Source organism: Penicillium samsonianum, assembly GCF_028829775.1.
Source record: "Penicillium samsonianum strain IBT 33392 chromosome Unknown utg000003l_segment0_segment0, whole genome shotgun sequence".
NCBI classification, from domain to species: Eukaryota; Fungi; Ascomycota; class Eurotiomycetes; order Eurotiales; family Aspergillaceae; genus Penicillium; species Penicillium samsonianum.
In genome coordinates this window covers 5,119,575-5,141,745 of record NW_026643261.1, presented here as the reverse complement: position 1 = coordinate 5,141,745, position 22,171 = coordinate 5,119,575, and the positions used below count along the sequence as shown (strand labels likewise).

Here is a 22,171-nt window from a genome sequence, read left to right as displayed (position 1 = left end):
TCTCTTGGGGCCCTATACTTCCTAATATGGACAAGGATGCCTAGGTAAACCAATGAGAAACATCTAAAAAGTAGACCAGCGAGGACGCAAAAGAAGAGCTACGAAGTACGTAGGTGATCACCGTCTTCACACCATGATAGATTCCCTGTCTACTGAACTTCGGTTGGCCATTCTAGAATGTCTGTCCCCGCTTGATCTTCTCTCCGCTGTCAGAGCCTCGCCAATCTTATATCGCACTTTCGTCGCCTACAAACAATATCTTCTCAGACATACTCTCCGTCAGGCCATCCACCCGACATGGGGAGCGGACGTATCTACCGCGCTGGACGCCCATAATGTCCCCAAGCTGATCAAGTCCGGCAAAAGCATTGCCAAAGTTAAGGCTGAATGTTTCTCGCTCTTTGCCACCGACCGCACTCGTCGGCGTCAGAATATTGACCAGTTTACCGTGGATAATGCGAACCTCGATACGTTGTTTTACCTCCATGTCAATATTGAACGCCTGATCGATATCTATTGCCACTGGTCACTGGGAAATCTAATCTCGCACTATGAAAAACCAAAACCGTTCCAAATGACAACCATCCACCCAAGAGCGAATCTGTCATCTACTGAACAGGCCCATCTTCAGCGGGCGTTCTACCGATGCGAAATTTATGCGAGATTCCAGAGCGTGTTACATCTCCTCACCGACAAAAGTGCAGCCCTGAATTTCTCTCAGATTGGTTTGCGCTTCGTCTCGCAATTCACGCTCTATGAGTTTGAAGAGGTTATCAGCGTGCAACAATTCCTCGCTCAGTTGATTAGATTGCTCTGCGAAAGAGTCGAGGATGGGGTTATGGCTTCTTTGTTCCCTCGCTGGTTCTGTCAGCGCAGGCATCGAGAAAGAAGCTTCGGGAAATGCAGTATCAACCAAAGATCAAGATCTTGGTGAGCTTTCGTTCCTCACAGAGTCATATCGAGACACCCACCATTCGGGCCATGTGAAATTCCTTGTATCATGTGGCTTGCCATACATCCTACATCTGAGTCTCATGGAACCGCAAAGCCTCAAACATGCCATGCTCAAATCATACCTGGAATCGCGCGAGAACACCGTCACAAACTTCTTTCCCCAGGGTGGACTAGACATCAGCTCGTGCGACGAGAAACAGAGAAATATCGTCCTTCGGGGTAAACTGGTTTCCATCCCCCGTGATGAAGTTAGCAGTTCCAATCTAGGCTGGAAATGGGGTACGAGTTTCCACGACTTTGTCAAACCTGATAGTCCCGCTATGTTCGATTTGCGGAATCAGGGCTATGTTTTCTGGGATCAGGACCGACTGCAGGAATCGGGTCTTGTGAATGAGCCATATCTGGTTTGCGTCGGGGCAAATTATTTCCCGCCTGGTCACAGAGGTCCGTTTCTGAGGCCGAGTGTTGAGGAGAGGCTTGGTGGCCTATGGGTGGATTTTAAGGCCTCGAGGAAAGTGAAAGTGAAAGATGAATAGATGTGCATTTATTGCGTAAATCTTAGTCGTGGACCTTTGAAGACCGAATGTACAGTTAATGACAGAGGCCCCGTTAGCTGTTCTCCTTGGCATCGTTTCCATCCTGGATACCCTTATCCTTCTGACCCTGCTTCTCGGCCTCTGTATCATTCTCATGGCTACTTATTTGCGCCTTCAGCCGATAGAAGCGCCGTCGGGCCTGTTTCTCCGAGATGCCCTCACATTCGCCAACGGCAGCATAGTCGATCTGTGACACAATGAGCAAATTTCTGGGGAGTATGGAGTTACCTAGGACTAATATGACTAACTCGGACATTTGACTGAGTAATGCAGTGCAGTAGGAACTCGTGGTTTCTGTCAAAGACTGCCGCAGCCCGTCCACGCTTGGCAGGGGCCTTCTTGGGTTGAGTCGTACTGCTTGGAGTCATGGCCGATGGTTGAGAGATGATTTTGTTTATGTGTAGATGAAGTGGGTGAAGATAGTGGTTCTTCTTTGTGACCCTAGGAGAGATTGGGGAGATACATGAACTACAAGTGATAAACAGAAAATTTCTCTTCGTTTGCCCAGATTCAACTAACAGCATACTCATCTGATGTAAATAAGCTTCCCTCACTACGTTTGTCTACGTGTATTCCGAGTCTAGTGGCAGCCGCATTTCGTTTGACATCGCCTTTATTTAGAGCATTAATCAGACAAGAATAGTCGGCCGCTTATGCGGCCTTGTCAAGTATTTTTTTAGTTGTCTTCTCAGGTAGTCTTCCGAGATAGTCTTTTCAGATGTCTTTTTTGTGGTCTGTTTTTGTAGTCTTCTCAGATTATTCTCAGTGAGGCTTTGGTACCCCTTCTCAGTTTGTTAACTAGACGGCAGAAAAAGGGAAAAAAGGCATACTTGGTGCAAGAGGCTTTTCTATGTATAACCTTTGATCTTCATTGCACTACTCACTTGGGTTTTGTAAGAAGCACCCCCGATTACTCGTTGTACTGCTAACCTCATAGTACCGAGGCCGTTCTTCTTAATATTGCCGCATCGGCTCCAATCTTGCGCCCATTGCACAAGAGAATTCTCGGCAAGAAACATTTGGAGTCTTCATATGAGATGCGGCACAGGTATGCTACAGAGACTCAAGGCTGCCATTCTAACTAATGATTCACAACTGGGGACAATTACTACCATATCACGGTAAATCAGTCTTAATCGCTGGCTGTGGGCGATGCACATCATATGTGATGACTGAGGTATACCATAAATGCAATTCATATAAAGCCCTGGAGGGTGGCTACTTAATATAGTCAATATACGAGAACAGTCTGTAGTGGAAATGCTAATGCCCTTTCACCTTTCCTTCCCGAGGTCCTGCCTAGGGTCAGTCCATGGGTTAAGTCAGTGTGTTCGTATTGATGCAGGGATTCTTTGTTGGCCTCAGGCCTGACCGGGTATTCGCTGCTTCCCCTCTTGAGGCCTCACTTCTCTTCTGTCTTTGTTCACCTTCTTGGTAATACTTCGGTTACTCAGTCCTTCTGCTTGATCCTTTAGATCGGCCAAGGCCGAGTAGCTCAGAAGCCGGTTGGCCTCACGCCATATACTTCCCAGCCTACATTCCAGTCCTCTCCAATATCAATCAATCCAACCAACTCTCCTTGAAAATATACGCACTTACTATTACCATGGCACCACAAATAACTAGCTGGGATGATCTCACTGAAGTATGGGAGCAACGCGATGGTGAAACAGGAGAAATCCAACAAACATCCTTTGCATTGTTCGACAGCAACGGAAGCTTCTATTACGGCACGCTTGAAACTCCCAAAGCCGACATTACTTTTGACCAGGTCACCAACACCCTCAAGAGTGTTCCCGATGAAGAGATATTCACTCGGTGGCCGGCTCCCGGGGTTGAGTTGGTGGAAGCCCCAGCGAACCTTATCGAAGATTTCTATATCAAGCGACCGAGTCCACAAATGTACACAGTGATGAAGGAACACGATGCATTGCCCCAACTCTCGGCAGCATTGCTAGCAGAGGCTGAAGTCCTAGAGTCGCTGTCCCAGCACCCGCACCCGAATATAATCCGCTATTACGGCTGTCGAGTTCTCCGTGGGTACTTTATGGGAGTTGTCATCGACAAACACCCATACGATCTGTACACCTATCTCAAGAACAGAATCGGGATAATTGAGAAACACTCTTTCATTTCTGCCCTCGAGTCCTCTCTCCGTCATCTTCATACACATGGATTGGCCCACAACGACCTGACTCCCCACAACATCATGGTGAGCAAAGAAGGCATGCCTGTTTTGATTGATTTTGGCGGGTGTCAGCCTATCGGGACTTATTTGAAGCATGTAAGAGGTACTCGAGGGTGGGTAGATGGAGAGATCAAGGACCACAATACATCTAAAAAGGAGCATGATGTTTCTGCTTTAGCCAAGATCAGTGCGTGGTTGGACAGGCCAGTGTTTGATCAATGATTCATTTTGTGCCTGCGGAGAGCTGGACATGGGTTCGTTATATATCTAGCAGTATCTTGACACTTATTTATCGGTTCTATAGTCAACAGCCGCTCGAATCTTCATAAAAGTCACCCATCTCCTAGCACCTATTTTAACCTGATCCGAAGAACCAGTCAGACACAATGACCGCAATTACCGTCACCTACTATGGATTAGCTGGTATCTCTCAGGTGAAGTCGAGGCCTCATCTTACTAGTGATATATCCACACCAGGACTGACAATGAGATCTAAGGCAGGGCGATGGCCTCCTCCGCGCTTCGTTGTCCTTAAAACCAACCGCTCATTGTGGGTGATACTCTCGCGTAATTCAGCAATCCTCCTGTCCCCATCCACGATATCAAAGAAGGCCAGCGCCTCCCCATGTTTCTTAACCGTAAGCGTGAGCTGCTTATCCTCCTCGCTTTTTCTATCTTCGGCCGCGCCATTCCGAAACGAGAAGATCAAGTTGATGCTATTCCAAGCCAACTTCGGTGTCGCCTTCGCTATTATCATGTCGCTGATTTTGCTCCCAGGCAAGGTAACGACCCAACCCAAAGGATTTGAAAGCGGCTTCGTGTGGATATCGAATAACGGTAAGCCGGATGAATCACGGAGTTCTCGACAGGAGCGATCATGGTATTTCCGGCCAGTCGCTGTGAATGCGAGAGAGCCGTGTTCGTCCGAGATCTTATATGCATTATCCGACTTGGGATCGCCATGCGGCTTGAGAAGTAGCATTGTTTTCTCCGTCGCGATATGTTCTAGTCGAAAAGCGACTTGTCGCTCTGGTGCTTTCAAGGCATAGCGTGGCGCAGAGCTTTTGGGTGCGATCCCTCGGTTCATTCGCGCATTGGTGTATGTGGCTCCAGACATCGTTCCGGATGAGTGATGGCTTTTCACGGTCTTTTTGGTGCGATGTGGTGGGCTTTTATGGTGTTTGACGTTTTTCCGTTATAGTACTTTGTGGCAGGGCGCCAACGCCCGAGTATGGAACGCCCAGTATAATTCGCGCACTCTACACCGTCGATCTCTTACCTTATCTCGATATTTGCTTCATGATTATCGGTCTTTCAATTTTAGTTTAATTAAAATGTCTCGGGGTTGGCGAATAAGTGGATGCTAATGAAGCTTAGCTTTGGGGCTAACTATCATAGAAAGGAAAAGTGACAACAAGTGTTGGCGGACTTCATCCATTTCAAGCCATTACGCTGTAGGTCAACTTTAAAGACAGATAAATTGGTTGAGATCTCCTCGGAAAGGTAGGCTTGAAGTACTTGAGACTATATCTTTAGTTGTTTATCGTACTCTAGGCCGCGCAAGGTGAATAGTTATAAATTGTAGACCTACTGTCATCGTAGATAAAATACTACCAGGCCTGAATGCGTGTCAATTCCAATCAGATAGTTTTAGAAGGTCTTACTCTCATAAAGAGCTTTGGTCGAAATATTAATACGTTGTTCGATAGATCTGTCGGCCATTTGTCCCGAGTATTTCGGATCTCATCCGACAAAATGACAAATGGAAAGTTGTGCATTTGCTTAATCTGTACATTTTCTCTCCTCTTCTTTGTTTTTAACTAGCCTGTGTGATCAACATGTCTGTCCGTCCTATACATATTGCTGTCCTTGACACCGACATTCCTTGCTACCCTGTCTATGCCAAACGAGGATTGTACAGCTCACAATTCAAATCTCTTCTCACTGCCGCCGCAAATCGCATCAATGCAAGCGAATACCACCAGCACAGAAGGTCTCTAAGTGTTCAAATCACTGCATTCGACGTTGTCGGCGGGTCATTCCCACATCTCGAGTCCTTACGAGTCAGCCCTTGGTCGCCGACGGAAAATGGACCCCCTGGCTTTCCAGGTCCTGTCGATGCGATTCTGGTCACTGGAGCTGCTGCAGCAGTATATGACAAGTTGCACTGGATTTCAGGCTTGCAATCTTTTATTGAGAGGGTGTATGCCGACTATCCTATGGTCAAAATTTTCGGATCTTGCTTTGGACATCAACTTATAGCTCAAGCCCTCCTCGCAAGTGACAAAAGCTACACGTCCCAGGGCTCTTCATTTAAGATGTCAGTCGAACCTTCATCTGATGGCCACGAAATTGGCATGCATCCGATCATCTTGAACCCGGCTTTCGTCTCCAACTTCCCACCTCTAGCTCGGTTTACTCCAGAACAGCCATTTCATATTCAGATCATCCACGGCGATGCCGTGGTATCTTCACCAGAAGACACATTAGTTCCCAGGGAAAAGGGGACGATGTTGCCTGAACCGTGGCTCAATATCGGAAGCAGCCTTAAATGTCCGATTCAGGGCCTCTACAAGCCCGGCCACGTTCTCACATTACAAGGACATTTTGAATTCGATGCATTTGCGACTGCTGAGCTCTGTCATCAATTTGCCAATCAATTTCACTGGCCTGCAGATTTGCTTGCCTCGCATCTAGGAAACATCAGGCGCTCTGTGGTGCTTGGCAAAGAGGACGATGACGACTCCAAGATAGCGGCGGAGGCGGTCCTTTTGTTTTTCGCGGGGGAAGACTGAAATTCGAGTGCAGATATCAATACATCCTCATGTTGATTTCCTTTATCCAACCTTAGAGCCGTGGAGGTGTTTGATCCTCTTCGATTGCGGGGCCCTCGGAGGTCCAGGCCGACGTTCCCGCGGCCTCGGCTGGACACCCGATCCATACAAGTCGACGTTTTCACACTGACTAAACCGTGACTATCAAATCAATATCAATATCAGCTGTACGTCTTTTTGCAATTATGGCGGGCTCTAATCCACGATCTACCAACGCGTAAGTGTGCAATGGGTAATCTGCATCTCCGTCTGCGGGGGATCATGCATGATAACAACTGGACAGATGCGAAACATGTCGAAGACGCAAAGTAAAATGTTCCGGTGATAAGCCTTGTCGCGCTTGTATCAAACACAATTGGGAATGCACTTTTGGTCATTCCGGTCGCAGACGGTTTTCTGAAGCGTAGGTTCATGCGCGTCGTAGTCTCTGGCCAGTCTTGCTGATTGTCAACCAGTCAAGTGAAACATCTCTTGGAAAAAGTCCGAACCTATGAAGAGCAGCTCGGCTCTCAGTCTGTAGGGGGTCCAGTCTCTTCATTGCCTTCTCCAGTAGCACCAGATGAGACTCCAGGCCGTCAATCTGCGCAACGAAGTTCTTCAAAACCAGGGAATAAAGAGCCCCTCAATCAGAGGCAAGATGAGCTATTACATCTCGAAAACGATCCTGCTATAAGTCCGGGTAACTTGACATCTCTTTCTTCTTCCTGGTCTGCTTGCGAATATGAACTGACTCTACGTGAAGCAACGGACCTGACCTCCGGGCCTGCATTCGAGTCTCAAGTCAGATCGCTTCTTGACAGGTCGCATTCTACTGACCGCAGTTTTCATGGATCTACTTCAAATTTTCAATATCGGGCCGACCGGTTACCTCAATGGACGTCGGTAAAAGAGCTCGTTGACAACGTTGCTGGAGTATCTTTCCCGTCTTTGGAGGAATCACAGCACTTGCTTGATCAGTTCCTCTTTTATCTTGGCGTCAGCCAGCACTTTTTTGACCCACGATCTTTCTCAGACGATCTTATGTTGCTATTCCAAAGCCCAGAGACAAGGCAACAACAGATAAACTCTCCTTGGTTTACAGAATATCTTTTGGTCATGGCCATGGCAAAGCTCATGGATGTAAAACATCCGACATCACAAACGCCTGGAACTGACTTGTTCGCTGAAGCCTTGAATCGTCTTCCTCCGTTGCATCATATGGGTGGGGAAGGTGTTGTCGCTGTCGAGACACTGACACTGATTGCTACATATCTGCAGTGGTGTGACCGTAAACATGATGCATATCTCTATGTACGTTATGCAAGGTTCACAATGTTCTTGCACATTATCATTGACATGTGGTAGATTGGACTCGCACTGCGCCTTGCTATTGCTCTTGGGTGCAACCTACGGGAAATCGACCAACGCTGCCTCCCTTCCCAGAGTGCCCACAGATTAAGACTATGGTGGACAGTGTACATGCTCGACAGGTAAGCCCCCTTTTGGTAACTTTAAGGACTTGGGACGCAACTTACACTTTTAGGCGCCTCTCTTCGGGCCTTGGACTAGCTGCAGGGGCCGATGAACGACAGCTACGCACTGAACTCCCGCGGAACGCGATGGGGTTCCAGTCACCAATTGCCCTTGCCATCAATGTTCGTATCGCGCGTGTCACTGATGATATAATGTCGAGTAAGCTATACCCCGTTGAGCTCTTAACTTCATGCTAATACACCTATAACAGGTCTGTATGGCAATAAGTCAATCACTCAGCTGGAATTGGTCCAAAAGATCCAGCAAATTCTTCAAGAATTGCATGATACCGGCCGATCATTCCCTAAATCTTTAATGTTGAACTTCAATCGACCTTTGCAATCAGTAACTCGCACAGGTGCATCATTATACCTAATGCTTTTTCAGGTGAGACTGTCTCCAAGCAGAACATATTATTAGTTTTGTTCCTGATTCGTTATCAGGCTATCATCCTATGCACACGGCCAATATTGCTTCAAAGAGCTCGGTTTGAAGCTCAGAGCCAACAACAGTCACAGTCACCTGATCCAGCACCGAGTATGCTGCTGCGTCTCTGTGATACATGTGACGAGGCAGCTACCAGAAGTCTCGCAATACTTGAATCACTTCGTCGCCAGCAAACCATCCGTGAGTATTTTCAGTGCTCTAGTCCACGGACCCTTGCCCCGCACATTAGGTTTCGCATGTTTATCAAAACTCAGAGCTAACACATTACCCCAAGCCCGGTATGGCTTTTTTGATCTGGACGCAACATTCTCCGCTGCATTCGTTTTAGTAATGGTAGGCTTCTTGGACAAATCACAGAGCCAACCACCGTCAGCGCTTGATCAAGCATCCAAAGTGCTCCGGTTTCTATCACTGTCTGGCAATCTGGCTGCCGAGCGACGCCTGCAGGATATTGCACAATCTTATTCGCACGTTTGGCCGAATCATGTCTTTAATGGAAATGCCTCGCACAGCGATGCAACCTCCCGAGACAAGACCCAGACATTTGCAGAAAGTCCAGGCTCGAGACAAGATGCTTTGTTAACTTCCTCGGATCCTCCACCATATATGTCTATGGGCTCAAGTGGTCGGGGTGATCATCAAGATGAGATCAGATTACTTGAGCCATGGTCTAATATGGATGTTCCAGACGCAATGTTTGATATGCAGGGAGACTGGAATCTAGATCTTTCCGGGGAGGCAGAAGGAATTTATTCCAGTTTCCACAATCCGACATTGCCACTGACCGGGGTTGACTACATCGACTGGTTGGAGATTGAGAAAGTATTTAACGGTCCATAGAGCGGATAGAAAGAATGTCGCTTGTAAGACCCAAACATGTTTCGAGTTAACAAAATAATGTCGTGCACCTCAAATAACTTACCGCCACCTCTTACCACGGCCTAAAAAGCTCTATGTTTTCATGAAGGTCAGCTCTTACCTGTGTGGATAACTTCAAATATCCATCTTGTGTGGTTCGCTATAGCAGGATTTTTACCCGTGGCCACTGTTATAGCCGCTATAGAGCCACACCCACTTTTATAAGCAACTAGGTATGTTCACCTTCTTGATACTCTTAATCAGCGGAAGAAAAGCTCTTTGTGTTGTACAATATTGAATGTGATTCTTCGTTGGCGATCTTGGGCCAGTAGCCACATGTTTGCACCTAGGCGTCTTCAGGACTCTATGCAGGTAAATTACCTTTTTCCACCAGATGAGTTAGCTCTCATTGGAAGGTAAAGTAGGCTATATCTATAAACATCATTGCTCCAGGTGATCTTCACTCTCAAGTTCTAGATAGTATTGGTGCCCGTAGACTTGGCGATATTGTCTGTAATCACGTGATGATACGACCATCTCACCGTTCCTGTTCCTCGCCGGCAACATGCACTGCAGTTGGAGTCCGACCGTTCCCAATTTCGTCGCGTCAGGCATTTTGAGCCGAGCTTCAACTGTCGAGTTTGGTACTTTCGACTCCAAACCCCTCACGGTGTCAAAATCCCACCGCCAAATCGTCTGATAGCTTCCCCGCAATCGCGTCCCTCGCGCCGAACGATGCCCACACTCGCTGTATTCCCACGTGGGTGAAGACAGCAGTTTACACCAGGGCCCATCAGGCCGGCACATCGAGAAGAAAAGGACAGAACGCACAAGATAATCACGGCATTGGAGTTGGACCTCAGAGGTTACCGCAAGCATGGAGGCCGACTGGGATGAGCTGTCGCGTATCCCAATGCCGCCCCCGAGTCTGCATGCTATGCCCACTGTGGCAACGGCGACGGCATTTGACGACATGATGGAACTTTTATGGACAGGCAATGAATATGTGAGTGTTGATGTCGGCTGGGTGATTTCCGAGGCGGGACGCTGATGAATATGTTCGATCCGTTAGGGCAGAGTCTCTTCCTTTTACGGGCCAGAGTTGCAACGTTATACCTCGGTTCGAGCCCATCCAGTCTCCGAGGGTTCAGTACAGCAAATAATCTTCCACGAAAGAGGTGTGATTTCGCTATCATCAAAGAGTGTACACATGATTACTCGACGGGGCTTGACACAGTGGCACCTTACCCACGATGAAATGGTCGACCTCCGTTGTATGAGCTTCACCGCCCAGACCAATCGAATCCTTGTCGCAGGTTCACAGCGCGTGATGTTCACGGTAGATATTGACAAGGGCACAATCGTCGAGAAGCTGCCCACCGAGCACGGCTACACGATGATGAAAAAGAGTAGATATCTTTGTGCTGCAACAGATACTGGATCAATCAATGCCCTCAGTCTCTCAGACTTCAGCGTTGTCAAGTCATGGAAAGCTCACGGAACAGGTGTTAATGACATGGATGCGCGAAATGACCTGCTGGTCACCTGTGGCTTCTCAGTCCGCCACCTCGGAACCCCAATCGTGGACCCTCTAGCCAACGTTTATGACTTGAAAACCTTGACCCCGTTACCTCCGATCCCATTCCATGCTGGAGCAGCATACGTGCGCATGCATCCGAAACTTCACACCACCAGCATCGTGGCTTCACAAACAGGTCAACTCCAAGTGATAGATCTCATGAACCCCAATTCGGTTAACTTGAAACAAGCCAATGTGTCACTTGTGCTCGGTATTGATCTGTCACCATCAGGAGAAGCATTGGCCATTAATGATGCTGAATGCTCCATTCATCTATGGGGCTCACCAACCAAGATTCATTTTAATGAATTGAGCAAGGAGACAGAATTTGCCGATGTTCCCACGCGGCCTCCTCAGGTAGATTGGTCTCCCGAATCTCCATTGAACATGGTTGGGATGCCTTATTACCACGAACGTCTCTTTTCCGCGTGGCCAAGCCATTTGCTTTTTGAGGTCGGCAGTCCGCCGGCTCCATTGGATCAATCCATGTTGCCATATTTACGCCCCGCAGAGATGGGACATCATGCTCCAAACCCGAGAAAGACTCGTCGTTACCAAATAGAAAACACTCGCGCATTGACCACGGCAGAGCCGTCTCTTCTTGCACCAAAGTTCCTGAGTGAAAAGGCTCGAGACTATAGCAAGTCAGACAGCTTGGTTGGCGATGCCGCAGAGGCATTGGCAGGGGCGAAGATCAACGGAGAGAGCGATGATGACCCATTGCTGAAATACAGCAACGTAGAGATCAAATACAGCCGATTCGGTGTAGATGACTTCGATTTCAGGTACGTCATTCTTTTCTAATTCATTTGCTGCCTTTACTCACGTTCTCTACAGATTCTACAACAAGACCTCATTCTCCGGGCTTGAGACTCACATATCCAACTCTTTCACCAACTCCCTTCTTCAACTTTTGAAATTCATCCCACTTTTCCGAAATCTCGCCCTGAATCATGCAGCCGGATCGTGCATATTTGAACACTGTCTTTTGTGTGAACTGGGCTACTTGTTTGACATGCTTGAAAAGGCAAACGGGCAAAATTGTCAGGCCACCAACCTTCTCAAGACATTCAGCAGCTTCCGAGAAGCCTCAAATCTGGGTCTCTTGGAAGAGAATCTTACCAACAAATCTCTCTCAACTGCGATCCAAGCAGTCAATCGTTTCTTCCTGACTCAAATAGCTCAAGACTTCCGGATGATTCAGCCTAGTTCTGAAGAGCTCGATCAGCGCTTGGCCACCATTGCGTCTGAGTCTATTCGGTGCATGTTCTGCCAGAACGAAATTGTGCGCCCTGGCAATTCACTTGCCAATGAACTGATTTACCCGAATATCGACATTAAACATGCACGAAGGAATCCTCTATTCCGCTTTTCCAATATCTTACGCGCAAGCATTGAGCGAGAGACACAAAACCGCGGATGGTGCAATTATTGTCGTCGCTACCAGCAAGTGACCATTCGCAAGACCATTCACCGCATGCCTTTGATTCTCGTGCTCAATGCCGCCCTGACCAACCCTCTCTGCCGTCGGCTTTGGGCAATCCCAGGGTGGTTGCCCGACGCCGTTGGAGTTCTCGTTGATGCTAGCGGGCAGGTGATGTGCTTTGAGGGCGATGATCTTCGCCTCCGAATCCAAAATCAAACATCCGGGCTCGCGGTATATGATCTGGTTGGCTTGGTTGCGGAGATTGACATCCCGGAACATCAAAAGCCCCATTTGGTGTCTTTCGTCAATGTATCCATTTCAGGTGCCGAGTCCGAAGAACAAGGCAAATGGCACCTGTTCAATGACTTCTTGGTCACGGAAGTCGACAGAGACGAAGCACTCCGATTTACGCAGCCTTGGAAACAACCTTGCGTGCTGGCTTACCAAGTGAGAGATCCACGCCATGCCGTCGATGACTCTTGGAAGAACCTCCTCGATAAAACCTTGCTATTCCGCGAGTGGTCTTTGAAGTAAGTTTTTGAACATGATTAAGTTTGACGTTTGAATAGAAATACTAACAGTCGTCTTCCTGTAGTGGCGGCCGTCAGGTTGATTCATGTCAAACTCTCACCGAGGAGGAAATGCCACAGCCCGGGACACCTGTCGCATTGGATACCGAGTTTGTTGATCTCGAAAAAGCCGAGATTGATGTCAAGGCAGACGGATCACAGGAAATGGTACGCCCCAACAAGAGCGGGCTGGCCCGTGTTTCCGTCTTGCGCGGTGTGGGTGTCCAAGAAGGAGTTCCCTTTATTGATGACTACATCACCATCCGTGAGCCAATTGTGGACTATGTGACCCAATATTCCGGCATCAAGCCTGGTGACCTGGATCCGCGAACCAGTGAACACAATCTTGTCCCACTCAAGGTTGCCTACAAGAAGCTTTGGCTGCTTCTAAACCTCGGCTGTATATTTGTTGGTCACGGACTAGCATCTGATTTCCGCAAAATCAACATTCAAGTGCCTAAGGCACAGACGGTGGACACACAATACCTCTTCTTCCATCCCGGGAAAAACCGGCGTCTCAGTCTCAGGTACCTGGCCTGGGCTGTCTTCAAGGAGCATATCCAAGAGGAACCCGCCCCCGACACCGTACAAGGTCATGATTCGATCGAGGATGCTCGCATGGCTTTGCGTCTGTGGAAAAAATTCCAGGAATACGAGGATGCAGGCATAGTCACGCAAATGCTCGAAGAGATCTTCCGCGAAGGCTCGAAGCTAGGATTCCGCCCACCTCCTAAAAACGGAGGCACCATCACCGTTCTCTCCCGACCCGGCACCGCTGTCACCATGCAGAATGATAGCGGTCGCAACACTCCTAGCACCCCGGACACACGGTCCGTCGTGCCAGTCGCCCCAACATCGGCGGCTCCCATCGTTGGATCTCCCAGCGCCCCTACCACTCCTCGCCAGGGTTTCAGGCGATCAATTGCCTTGACCCCGAGTAATGGGAGCTTTTCTGGACCTGGTGCCAGTGACTTTTTTGGAGGTAGTCCCCTTCGATAGATGAATATTCTTATCTTTTTTTCCCACTTGGCTCTTCTACTCTTTCGGCATCATACGTGTCGCAAAGGCGTATTACGTGCATTCTCAAAACTTTAGAAGTTCTAAACTCAGATTGTGAATATGTAGGTGTATTCTGATTGTGCAGATCCTAGTCTAGATAGTATCCCTCTTTTTGGACTGGGGTTATTGGAGTCCCCTTCGTATACAATGTCCAGGTGTTCCTCGAGAATGGGGAAAGCACGAGTCTCGAGTATTTGCCTTAGTACTCCCGCCTGGACAACCTTGGAACCGCGTCAAGTAAGTTCACCCCGCAAAATCGAAAGTATAATTTTGGGGCTACTATGTACATAGATGTTGGGAATGACTCTGTATTCAGTATTGAAAAGCGTCCTATCTTAATTCAAAGTCATCCAGTTCGACTACAATCTTTCACGAGATGGCCATCCAGCTAAACTTGGTTCAGGGCAACTTTGCACATCAAACTAATGGTCTAAAGAGAAATATCAACCTGGGCCTGACCGATCTCGTTCCATGTCCTTATGACCAATTTCATTGGTGCTGGAATTATTTCCGTCCATCCCACCCTCACCGAGAAGTTCGGTGTCGAGATTCAGGACGTTAGCTACTTGACCTCAATTCACATGAGTCACACAATCTTCCTCAAGGGTCCTGCCTGTTATTTGGTTGCACTGGAAATCACAAAGCTAGAAGGTGATGAAGAAGCTGGAGAGTCGAAGACTGTATTCTACTCGTAGATTATAGACCCAGGGATAAATTAGACCGAGCTTCAAGTGCTTGACATCGATTTTGCAACTTAGATGTCAAAGCTATGTTGTGTTCAGATTGGAAATGGCTTCGCAGAGCTAATAATTGAAGGCATAAACAGATGTCATAACAGAACTTCGAAGGATGATAGAAAGGAAGGAGAAGGCGGTGAAGAAGGCGGTCAGCTCAATTGCTCCATACGTCGATTACGGTTCCTCCTCCGTCACTGACGAACCCCTCGTTTGTTACCCCACCCACCTCCTGACGCCGTAATGTCGCGACACCGTATTAAGGATGTCGACTACGACGATGATGATTTCTATGACGATGAGGACGCACCAGCTGACCCTGAGGAACAGGAGTTCTTGCAACAGTGTACTACCGCTGTTTTGCAACAGCTCGGTGCCGGGCAACCGTCAGTGACCGCCACAAAAGAAGAAGTGCAAGACGCATTATGGCACTACTACAATGATATCGAGAAGTCGGTCAATTATTTGAAGGGTATGTTCAATTGGCGCAGATACGCCGCATCAAATCGTATTTTCTATCGCGGGTTTCCGCGTTCAATTGTTTGTTGTGAAATTCAGCTAACCGAAGTTCTGCGTGCAGGAAAGAGAGAGAAGGAGGCTACGAAGCTGCAGAAATCGAAGATTCAACCAGGTAAGCAATGTTCATGGGATAATTGTTATCCTAAAGTGTCGTCGCTGGGCTCGGGGTCTGGGCCACAAGATATTCTGCGCGCCCTGATCATGACTGCTGCTGTTCCTTGCAAATGAAAATGTGTGTATCTGGTGCAAATCCCTTTCATGTGATTTCTAGATACTCGAAACTGATGCCATAAAAAGTTTGAACAATGTTCTAACAGGTCTTCCAGTACCAGCATACCCTGCTCCTCCTTCCACAGCACACTTCTCGGCTGCCGATTTCTTTCGCGATTCTCCCTGGCTCAACGTTCCCTCTCATCGGAAATCGGAAATCCTGATTGAGCCGCTTTATCCACGTTTGGGGCTCTTGGGCGGTGCACCGGAGAGTGGTGGAAAACTGTCCAAATTGGCCGCGCTAGCTGCAGCCCGGAAGAAGAAAGAGGGCGATAAGGCACCATCGCTGCCGGAGACTTCGACTCCATCAACTCCCAAACTTGAACAACCAAAGATGTCCTCGCTTGATCATTCGGGTACTTCGCGCTCTCTTCGTGACAGACTTGCAGCTAGCGGGAGGTCCACACCAAAAGCTTCAGAGAGTCCTGGGTCTCTCCGTCGTTTGGCAACGCCAAACTCCTCTTCGCATCCGTCATCGAAGCGGCCCGGATCCGAGACCAGAAATCCATCTGTGTCTGAGGTCTCGGAATCAATGCAAAGTGTGGTACTTGAAGCGAAAGAAGAACCAGAACCCCAGCAAACAGTGCCTACCATTCGAGCCTCGCCCTCACCATTTGCCAGCACTATCGTTGGCGCAGCAACCGGCCCGACAGCAGCTGAGCCCAGCCACTTACACTCCAGCTCAGACCTGTTGAGGATCTATGGACAGGATCATGCTGAACCTTTTGACTTTGCAGCGCCCAGCCCCGACGATGTCGTTCTCAATGCACAGAACACAGCGAAAGGTTTGGCGATCCGCAGGAAGGTTTAAAGGCAATTGCCTAATAATATGTAGGAATGAAGTCGAAATCGGCCGCATCGAAATCGACAGTGGCGAAGAAAGGCCAGTCTGATCTGGCAGGTGGCATGAAGGACCTATCAGTGGAAGACAAAGTGACCGTCAAGAGCAAGAATCTTGATGTTCTATCAGAGTACAAGAAGTCCACCCGCAAGCGGTCCGCAAACTTTGTGGTTATTGGTAAGTCGATCTCCACTGGCAAGAAGGTGCGGACCTGGACTGACTCATATCCAATATAGGTCATGTTGATGCTGGAAAGAGCACTCTCATGGGACGGTTGTTAGCAGATCAAGGTGCTATCGACCAACGGACTCTAGATAGGTATCGGCGAGAGGCCGAGAAGATCGGTAAGGGCTCATTCGCCCTAGCCTGGGTCCTGGACCAAGGGTCAGAGGAGAGAGCACGAGGCGTGACAATAGATATCGCCACCAATCAGTTTGAGACCGACAAGACAGCCTTTACCATTGTTGATGCACCAGGTCACCGCGATTTCGTCCCGAACATGATCGCTGGTGCCAGCCAGGCAGACTTTGCTGTTCTGGTCATCGATTCCAGTGTGGGCAATTTCGAGTCGGGGTTGAAAGGTCAGACTAAGGAGCACGCTCTGCTGGTGCGCAGCATGGGCGTTCAAAGGATTGTGGTGGCTGTGAACAAGATGGATACCGTGCAATGGGATCACGAACGATTCGAGGAGATTGAACAGCAGATCTCCGCGTTCTTGACAACCGCGGGCTTCCAGGACAGCAACATTTCGTTTGTGCCGTGCTCGGGAGTTCTAGGAGACAATATTTCTCGACGGACTGACGACCCTCACGCATCCTGGTACACAGGTCGCACATTGATTGAAGAACTGGAAACGTCGGAGCCATACACACACGCCCTCGAAAAGCCTTTACGTATGACGATTGGTGATGTCTTCCGAGGTGGCGTGCAAAATCCACTTTCCATCTCTGGCCGTATCGACGCAGGCAGCTTGCAGATGGGCGACCATATCCTGATCATGCCCAGTGGTGAAACAGCAATAGTGCGCAGTTTGGAGGTGGACAGCGAACCGAGTGACTGGGCCGTGGCAGGTCAAAACGTCGTTTTAAACATCGCCAATATCGACCCTATTCACCTCCGTTCCGGTGACGTTGTCTGCCGTCCTTCTTCTCCCATTCCTACCATCACTTCTTTCACCGCCAAAGTTCTGGCCTTCGAACACCTGATGCCCATGCAAGTGGATGTGCACCGTGGCCGTCTACATGTACCTGGCCGCATCAGCAAGCTGGTTGCCTCTCTGGACAAAGCGTCCGGAGCGGCTATCAAGAAACGCCCAAAGATTGTGGGCCCGGGTATCGTGGCGCGTATTGTGGTTGAAATGGATCAAGCTGTTCCTCTTGAGGCACCGACCAGGATTGTCCTGCGCGCGGGAGGCTCGACGGTAGCTGCTGGTTTGTTAGAATGAGCTTTCTTAATCAAAATCCATCTCATTCGTGATGTGCCACAAGTTTTCTTCGTTGGTAGAAAAATATTGTTTAACTAGAATACTGTCTTCCACTGAACTATGAAAATATATATCTATCATAGAATGGTATTCCATCTAGAGCTGGCCAGTCGGTGATTGGTTCTTGGATATGATTTCAGATATGATTTGGGGAATAAGATCAAGCCCAATTATTGAATGAACTATTGGATTGTGGTGCACAAGTAGTGCCATTAGAGTTAGACTCATAAGCTGTACACTAAATCCCAGGGCATGGTGGGTGCTCTGTGCCACGCCCCCCTACTCGGGAGATCCCCGGCCCAATTATAGGCCCGCAGTACAGAGTATGCCTCGCCATCATGGTCTCTCGATCAAGATGCCACTTGTCATGATCAATAAATCGACATCAAATTAGGCTGTTGGAATGTAGAATAGAGTGTAGCAACACGTGGTCAGTGGCAAGGACATGAGTCAACCGGCTAAACTTCAGCAATTTACTAGATCGCGCGAATTCCCCGAAGGGGCAAACATTTGGCCCCTTCTAGCAAGTTCGATAATTTGGCAGTCGTTGATTGGTGGAAGCCCTGCGTAGCCTGTGGATAGACCCCTGCCGCTAGACTATTTTGGGGAGCATAATGCCTGTTGAAGAAGGCGGTGTGGTACAGGGCTGTTTCTGAGTCAGCTACTGCCGAGCGGAAGCCAGCCAATCAGCACACGAGAAGTGACCTGAACTGGGAAAAGGCCAGCATGGCCGCTGGGCCGTATCCGCGTACAAGAAGTCCTCTTTCTTCGATTCTTCTCCTAACCATTCTCCCATTCCCTCACTTCGCCCTGGGTCCCTTTCCCACATATTATCGACTAACATAAGGGTTCATAGAGTCAAACACGCCTTGTGTTTACTCGTCTGCGCAGCTGTTTAGACCGGCACGCGCGAAGCTTCCATAACGACAGCTTCTTTGTCTTCGTGTTGAAAAAGGACTTCGATCCACCTACCTATACATACACCTCTCACAATGGCTCGCCTATCCGCACGCGATGGCGCGTCCAAGCCCTTCGCCTGGACCACCATCTTCTACCTCCTCTTCGTCCTCGTCGCGCCTCTGGCCTTCTTTGGAAACACCGCCCACGCACAGGAGGAGAACTCCCCTGAGAGCTACGGCAATGTTATTGGTATTGATTTGGGAACCACTTACTCGTACGTTGCCTCAGTCTGGAAAACATTGATGTTAGATGAGACAGCTTGCTAACTTTGAGTCCAGTTGTGTTGGTGTGATGCAGAACGGAAAGGTCGAAATTCTTGTCAACGACCAAGGAAACCGTATTACCCCGTCTTACGTTGCTTTCACCGATGAGGAGCGCCTCGTTGGTGACGCCGCCAAGAACCAATATGCCGCTAACCCCGAGCGCACCGTCTTCGACATCAAGTAAGCATCCACTACACCCCACATAGCATGAACTGAGCACTAACACATTACAGGCGTATGATTGGTCGCAAGTTTGATGACAAGGACATCCAGAAGGACATCAAGAACTACCCCTTCAAGGTCGTCAAGAAGGATGGCAAGCCCCAAGTCAAGGTCGACGTCAACCAGTCCCCCAAGACCTTCACCCCTGAGGAGATTTCCGCCATGGTCCTCGGTAAGATGAAGGAGATTGCCGAGAGCTTCTTGGGCAAGACCGTCACCCACGCCGTTGTTACCGTTCCCGCCTACTTCAGCGACGCCCAGCGTCAGGCTACCAAGGATGCCGGTACCATCGCCGGTCTCAACGTCCTCCGTGTTGTCAACGAGCCCACCGCCGCCGCTATCGCCTACGGTCTTGATAAGACAGGTGACGAGCGCCAGGTCATTGTTTACGATCTTGGTGGTGGTACCTTCGATGTGTCTCTTCTGTCTATTGACAACGGTGTTTTCGAGGTTCTGGCTACCGCTGGTGACACTCACCTTGGTGGTGAGGATTTCGACCACCGTGTTATGGATTACTTTGTCAAGCAGTACAACAAGAAGAACAACACCGATGTTAAGAAGGATCTTAAGGCTATGGGTAAGCTGAAGCGCGAGGTTGAGAAGGCCAAGCGTACTCTGTCTTCCCAGATGTCCACTCGCATTGAAATCGAGGCCTTCCACAACGGCGAGGATTTCTCTGAGACTCTGACCCGCGCTAAGTTTGAGGAACTTAACGTTGATCTGTTCAAGAAGACCCTCAAGCCTGTTGAGCAGGTTCTGAAGGACGCCAAGGTCAAGAAGTCCGAGGTTGATGATATCGTTCTTGTTGGTGGTTCTACCCGTATCCCTAAGGTCCAGGCTCTTCTCGAGGAGTTCTTCGCTGGAAAGAAGGCCAGCAAGGGCATCAACCCCGATGAGGCCGTTGCCTTCGGTGCCGCCGTCCAGGGTGGTATTCTCTCCGGCGATGACTCCATGGTCGACGTTGTTCTCATGGATGTTAACCCCCTCACTCTCGGTATCGAGACCACTGGCGGTGTTATGACCAAGCTCATTCCCCGCAACACTGTCATTCCTACCCGCAAGTCGCAGATCTTCTCGACTGCCGCCGACAACCAGCCCACCGTCTTGATCCAGGTGTTCGAGGGTGAGCGCACTATGACTAAGGATAACAATATGCTCGGCAAGTTCGAGCTGACCAACATCCCTCCCGCGCCCCGTGGCGTTCCCCAGATCGAGGTCGCCTTTGACCTCGATGCCAATGGAATCCTCAAGGTCAGCGCCTCCGATAAGGGCACCGGCAAGGCTGAGTCCATCACCATCACCAACGACAAGGGTCGTCTCTCCCAGGAGGAGATCGACCGCATGGTCCAGGAGGCCGAGCAATACGCCGAGGAGGATAAGGCCATTAAGGGCAAGATCGAGGCCCGTAACGGCCTTGAGAACTACGCCTTCAGCCTGAAGAACCAGGTCAACGACGAGAACGGTCTGGGTGGCCAGATCGATGAGGATGACAAGCAGTCCATCCTCGACGCCGTGAAGGAGGTCAACGACTGGCTCGAGGACAACGCCGCCACCGCTACCATGGAGGACTTCGAGGAGCAGAAGGAGCAGCTTTCCGGTGTGGCTTACCCCATCACCAGCAAGCTGTACGGCTCTGCTTCTCCTCCTGATGAGGATGACGAGCCCCTTGACCACGACGAACTGTAAAATTATCTTTGAGGCATTGTTCATGGAGTTCCACTTTTTTTTTCTCTTGCTTGAGTCCCCTTTTGTGTTCGAATTTACACGGGGCACTGTTTGTGTCCCATCCAACCTTTAGGCCTGGTTGAACGCCGGCTCAGAATACAATACAATGATACCTTGCATTCTTATTATGAAGATAGTGACGCAGTAACACGCCCATCTACCTCTTTTTGATTGAAGTAAATATACGTAATGTCCCCAGGCCCCCTTCGCTTTCTTCTGTAATACTCATGGAGTAAAGGTTTTCCTTGTAATTTAGATGTTCTTACAGTGGTGACTAAATACGACATCCATCTTATACTTGCTGAGCCACAAACGCCTGAATAGTCTCCGCAACAACCTGATGATCATCCTCCTGCTTCAACCCACTCACAACGATGACACCAATAACCCCATCAACACCATGCACGCGAATCGGGTAGCCACCGCCATGGATAGCATACTCATCCGCAACAGCACCCCCATTGGCACTCGGAACAGCATACTTCTTAACAAAAGCAGCCTCAATCTGGTCCGCCGAGGCACCAGCCGCGAGCCCACTAATAGTCTTCTGTCTCATAGCCCAGCTCGAGACACCCCAGCGGAGCACAGTGTTTCGCTTCCGTCGTACCCAGTTCTCGTTGTCTGGGATCGTGCCGCTCTCCGTCACAGACTGAAACACCACGTGGAGCGGGGCTCCGCCGCTGAGCGCAATGGAGATCAGAGCCGGTTTGCGCTGTCCGTTCGGGAGGCGGAGGATTCGGTCCCTTAGTGCATTTCCTAGCTGCCAAGCGGTTTCTGCGGTGAACGTGTGGAAAATTTGGTCCCTGCTTGTTTCTTGCGCGATTAGGACTTGCGGCTGTTTCTTGATTAGCTTTCGGTTTTCGGCTTGTTTGGAGCATTGGGAGACTCACGTCCGTGCTGGGTGCGGAAAGAGCCATGATTGATGTGGTTTGAGGTTTATTTTGGCACCTAGATATGTATGTAAATGGTGAAGAAAAGTTGAGGGCAACCTTTTGGGGGATCAAATGGTATTTCTATGCAGTGGGGGTGATGGGGGTGATGGGGGTGATGGCAGGGGTGGACCTTCCTTCTGGCACATCGGTGACGTCGCCGAGATCTAGACTTTGACAAGATCATTGCTACATACTTTGTA

At 49.2% G+C, this 22,171-nt stretch overlaps 11 protein-coding genes across 11 annotated transcripts; 8 read left to right on the top strand and 3 right to left on the bottom strand.

Moving 5' to 3' along the window:
- Positions 1-133: 133 nt before the first annotated feature.
- N7471_005570 (uncharacterized protein) lies at positions 134-1,490 on the top strand (the record flags this gene model as incomplete). Its single annotated transcript, XM_057278289.1, has 2 exons — positions 134-866; positions 919-1,490. The coding sequence occupies 2 exons, from the start codon at positions 134-136 to the stop codon at positions 1,488-1,490; spliced, it is 1,305 nt and encodes a 434-aa protein (XP_057137899.1).
- A 73-nt stretch (positions 1,491-1,563) lies between these two features.
- N7471_005569 (uncharacterized protein) lies at positions 1,564-1,918 on the bottom strand (the record flags this gene model as incomplete). The annotated part of the gene is made up of 2 exons (XM_057278288.1): positions 1,564-1,737; positions 1,799-1,918. 2 exons carry the CDS (start codon positions 1,916-1,918, stop codon positions 1,564-1,566), a joined length of 294 nt encoding a protein of 97 aa, XP_057137898.1.
- A 1,238-nt stretch (positions 1,919-3,156) lies between these two features.
- N7471_005568 (uncharacterized protein) lies at positions 3,157-3,960 on the top strand (the record flags this gene model as incomplete). Its single annotated transcript, XM_057278287.1, has 1 exon — positions 3,157-3,960. The coding sequence occupies one exon, from the start codon at positions 3,157-3,159 to the stop codon at positions 3,958-3,960; it is 804 nt and encodes a 267-aa protein (XP_057137897.1).
- A 133-nt stretch (positions 3,961-4,093) lies between these two features.
- N7471_005567 (uncharacterized protein) lies at positions 4,094-4,855 on the bottom strand (the record flags this gene model as incomplete). The annotated part of the gene is made up of 2 exons (XM_057278286.1): positions 4,094-4,144; positions 4,196-4,855. The coding sequence occupies 2 exons, from the start codon at positions 4,853-4,855 to the stop codon at positions 4,094-4,096; spliced, it is 711 nt and encodes a 236-aa protein (XP_057137896.1).
- Positions 4,856-5,576: 721 nt separating this feature from the next.
- On the top strand, positions 5,577-6,533 carry N7471_005566 (type 1 glutamine amidotransferase; the record flags this gene model as incomplete). The annotated part of the gene is made up of 1 exon (XM_057278285.1): positions 5,577-6,533. One exon carries the CDS (start codon positions 5,577-5,579, stop codon positions 6,531-6,533), a length of 957 nt encoding a protein of 318 aa, XP_057137895.1.
- A 224-nt stretch (positions 6,534-6,757) lies between these two features.
- On the top strand, positions 6,758-9,371 carry N7471_005565 (uncharacterized protein; the record flags this gene model as incomplete). The annotated part of the gene is made up of 9 exons (XM_057278284.1): positions 6,758-6,789; positions 6,856-6,975; positions 7,028-7,251; positions 7,315-7,862; positions 7,917-8,041; positions 8,095-8,243; positions 8,296-8,471; positions 8,528-8,711; positions 8,806-9,371. The coding sequence occupies 9 exons, from the start codon at positions 6,758-6,760 to the stop codon at positions 9,369-9,371; spliced, it is 2,124 nt and encodes a 707-aa protein (XP_057137894.1).
- A 595-nt stretch (positions 9,372-9,966) lies between these two features.
- Positions 9,967-14,080, top strand: pan2n2 (poly(A)-specific ribonuclease). The gene is made up of 4 exons (XM_057278283.1): positions 9,967-10,395; positions 10,462-11,753; positions 11,806-12,924; positions 12,990-14,080. The coding sequence occupies exons 1-4, from the start codon at positions 10,267-10,269 to the stop codon at positions 13,960-13,962; spliced, it is 3,513 nt and encodes a 1,170-aa protein (XP_057137893.1). The 5' UTR covers positions 9,967-10,266; the 3' UTR covers positions 13,963-14,080.
- A 421-nt stretch (positions 14,081-14,501) lies between these two features.
- N7471_005563 (Translation elongation/initiation factor/Ribosomal beta-barrel) lies at positions 14,502-14,717 on the top strand (the record flags this gene model as incomplete). The annotated part of the gene is made up of 1 exon (XM_057278282.1): positions 14,502-14,717. One exon carries the CDS (start codon positions 14,502-14,504, stop codon positions 14,715-14,717), a length of 216 nt encoding a protein of 71 aa, XP_057137892.1.
- Positions 14,718-14,999: 282 nt separating this feature from the next.
- On the top strand, positions 15,000-17,830 carry N7471_005562 (putative translation elongation factor EF-1 subunit; the record flags this gene model as incomplete). Its single annotated transcript, XM_057278281.1, has 5 exons — positions 15,000-15,228; positions 15,337-15,387; positions 15,602-16,330; positions 16,381-16,563; positions 16,623-17,830. The coding sequence occupies 5 exons, from the start codon at positions 15,000-15,002 to the stop codon at positions 17,828-17,830; spliced, it is 2,400 nt and encodes a 799-aa protein (XP_057137891.1).
- An 830-nt stretch (positions 17,831-18,660) lies between these two features.
- bipA (Hsp70 family ATPase KAR2) lies at positions 18,661-21,000 on the top strand (the record flags this gene model as incomplete). The annotated part of the gene is made up of 3 exons (XM_057278280.1): positions 18,661-19,043; positions 19,108-19,272; positions 19,326-21,000. Exons 1-3 carry the CDS (start codon positions 18,862-18,864, stop codon positions 20,998-21,000), a joined length of 2,022 nt encoding a protein of 673 aa, XP_057137890.1. The 5' UTR covers positions 18,661-18,861.
- A 224-nt stretch (positions 21,001-21,224) lies between these two features.
- On the bottom strand, positions 21,225-22,061 carry N7471_005560 (DUF967 domain protein). The gene is made up of 2 exons (XM_057278279.1): positions 21,930-22,061; positions 21,225-21,874 (listed from the first exon to the last, which is right to left on the bottom strand). The coding sequence occupies exons 1-2, from the start codon at positions 21,954-21,956 to the stop codon at positions 21,332-21,334; spliced, it is 570 nt and encodes a 189-aa protein (XP_057137889.1). The 5' UTR covers positions 21,957-22,061; the 3' UTR covers positions 21,225-21,331.
- Between the last annotated feature and the right edge of the window lie 110 nt (positions 22,062-22,171).

Coding starts and splice junctions, on each gene's coding strand:
- pan2n2 (XM_057278283.1), top strand. CDS start 10,267: ATGGAGGCCGACTGGGATGAGCTGTCGCGTATCCCAATGCCGCCCCCG. Junction 11,754..11,805: donor GTAGATGACTTCGATTTCAG/GTACGTCATTCT, acceptor CGTTCTCTACAG/ATTCTACAACAAGACCTCAT. Junction 12,925..12,989: donor TTCCGCGAGTGGTCTTTGAA/GTAAGTTTTTGA, acceptor GTCTTCCTGTAG/TGGCGGCCGTCAGGTTGATT.
- N7471_005560 (XM_057278279.1), bottom strand. CDS start 21,956: ATGGCTCTTTCCGCACCCAGCACGGAC. Junction 21,875..21,929: donor TTTCCGCACCCAGCACGGAC/GTGAGTCTCCCA, acceptor ATCAAGAAACAG/CCGCAAGTCCTAATCGCGCA.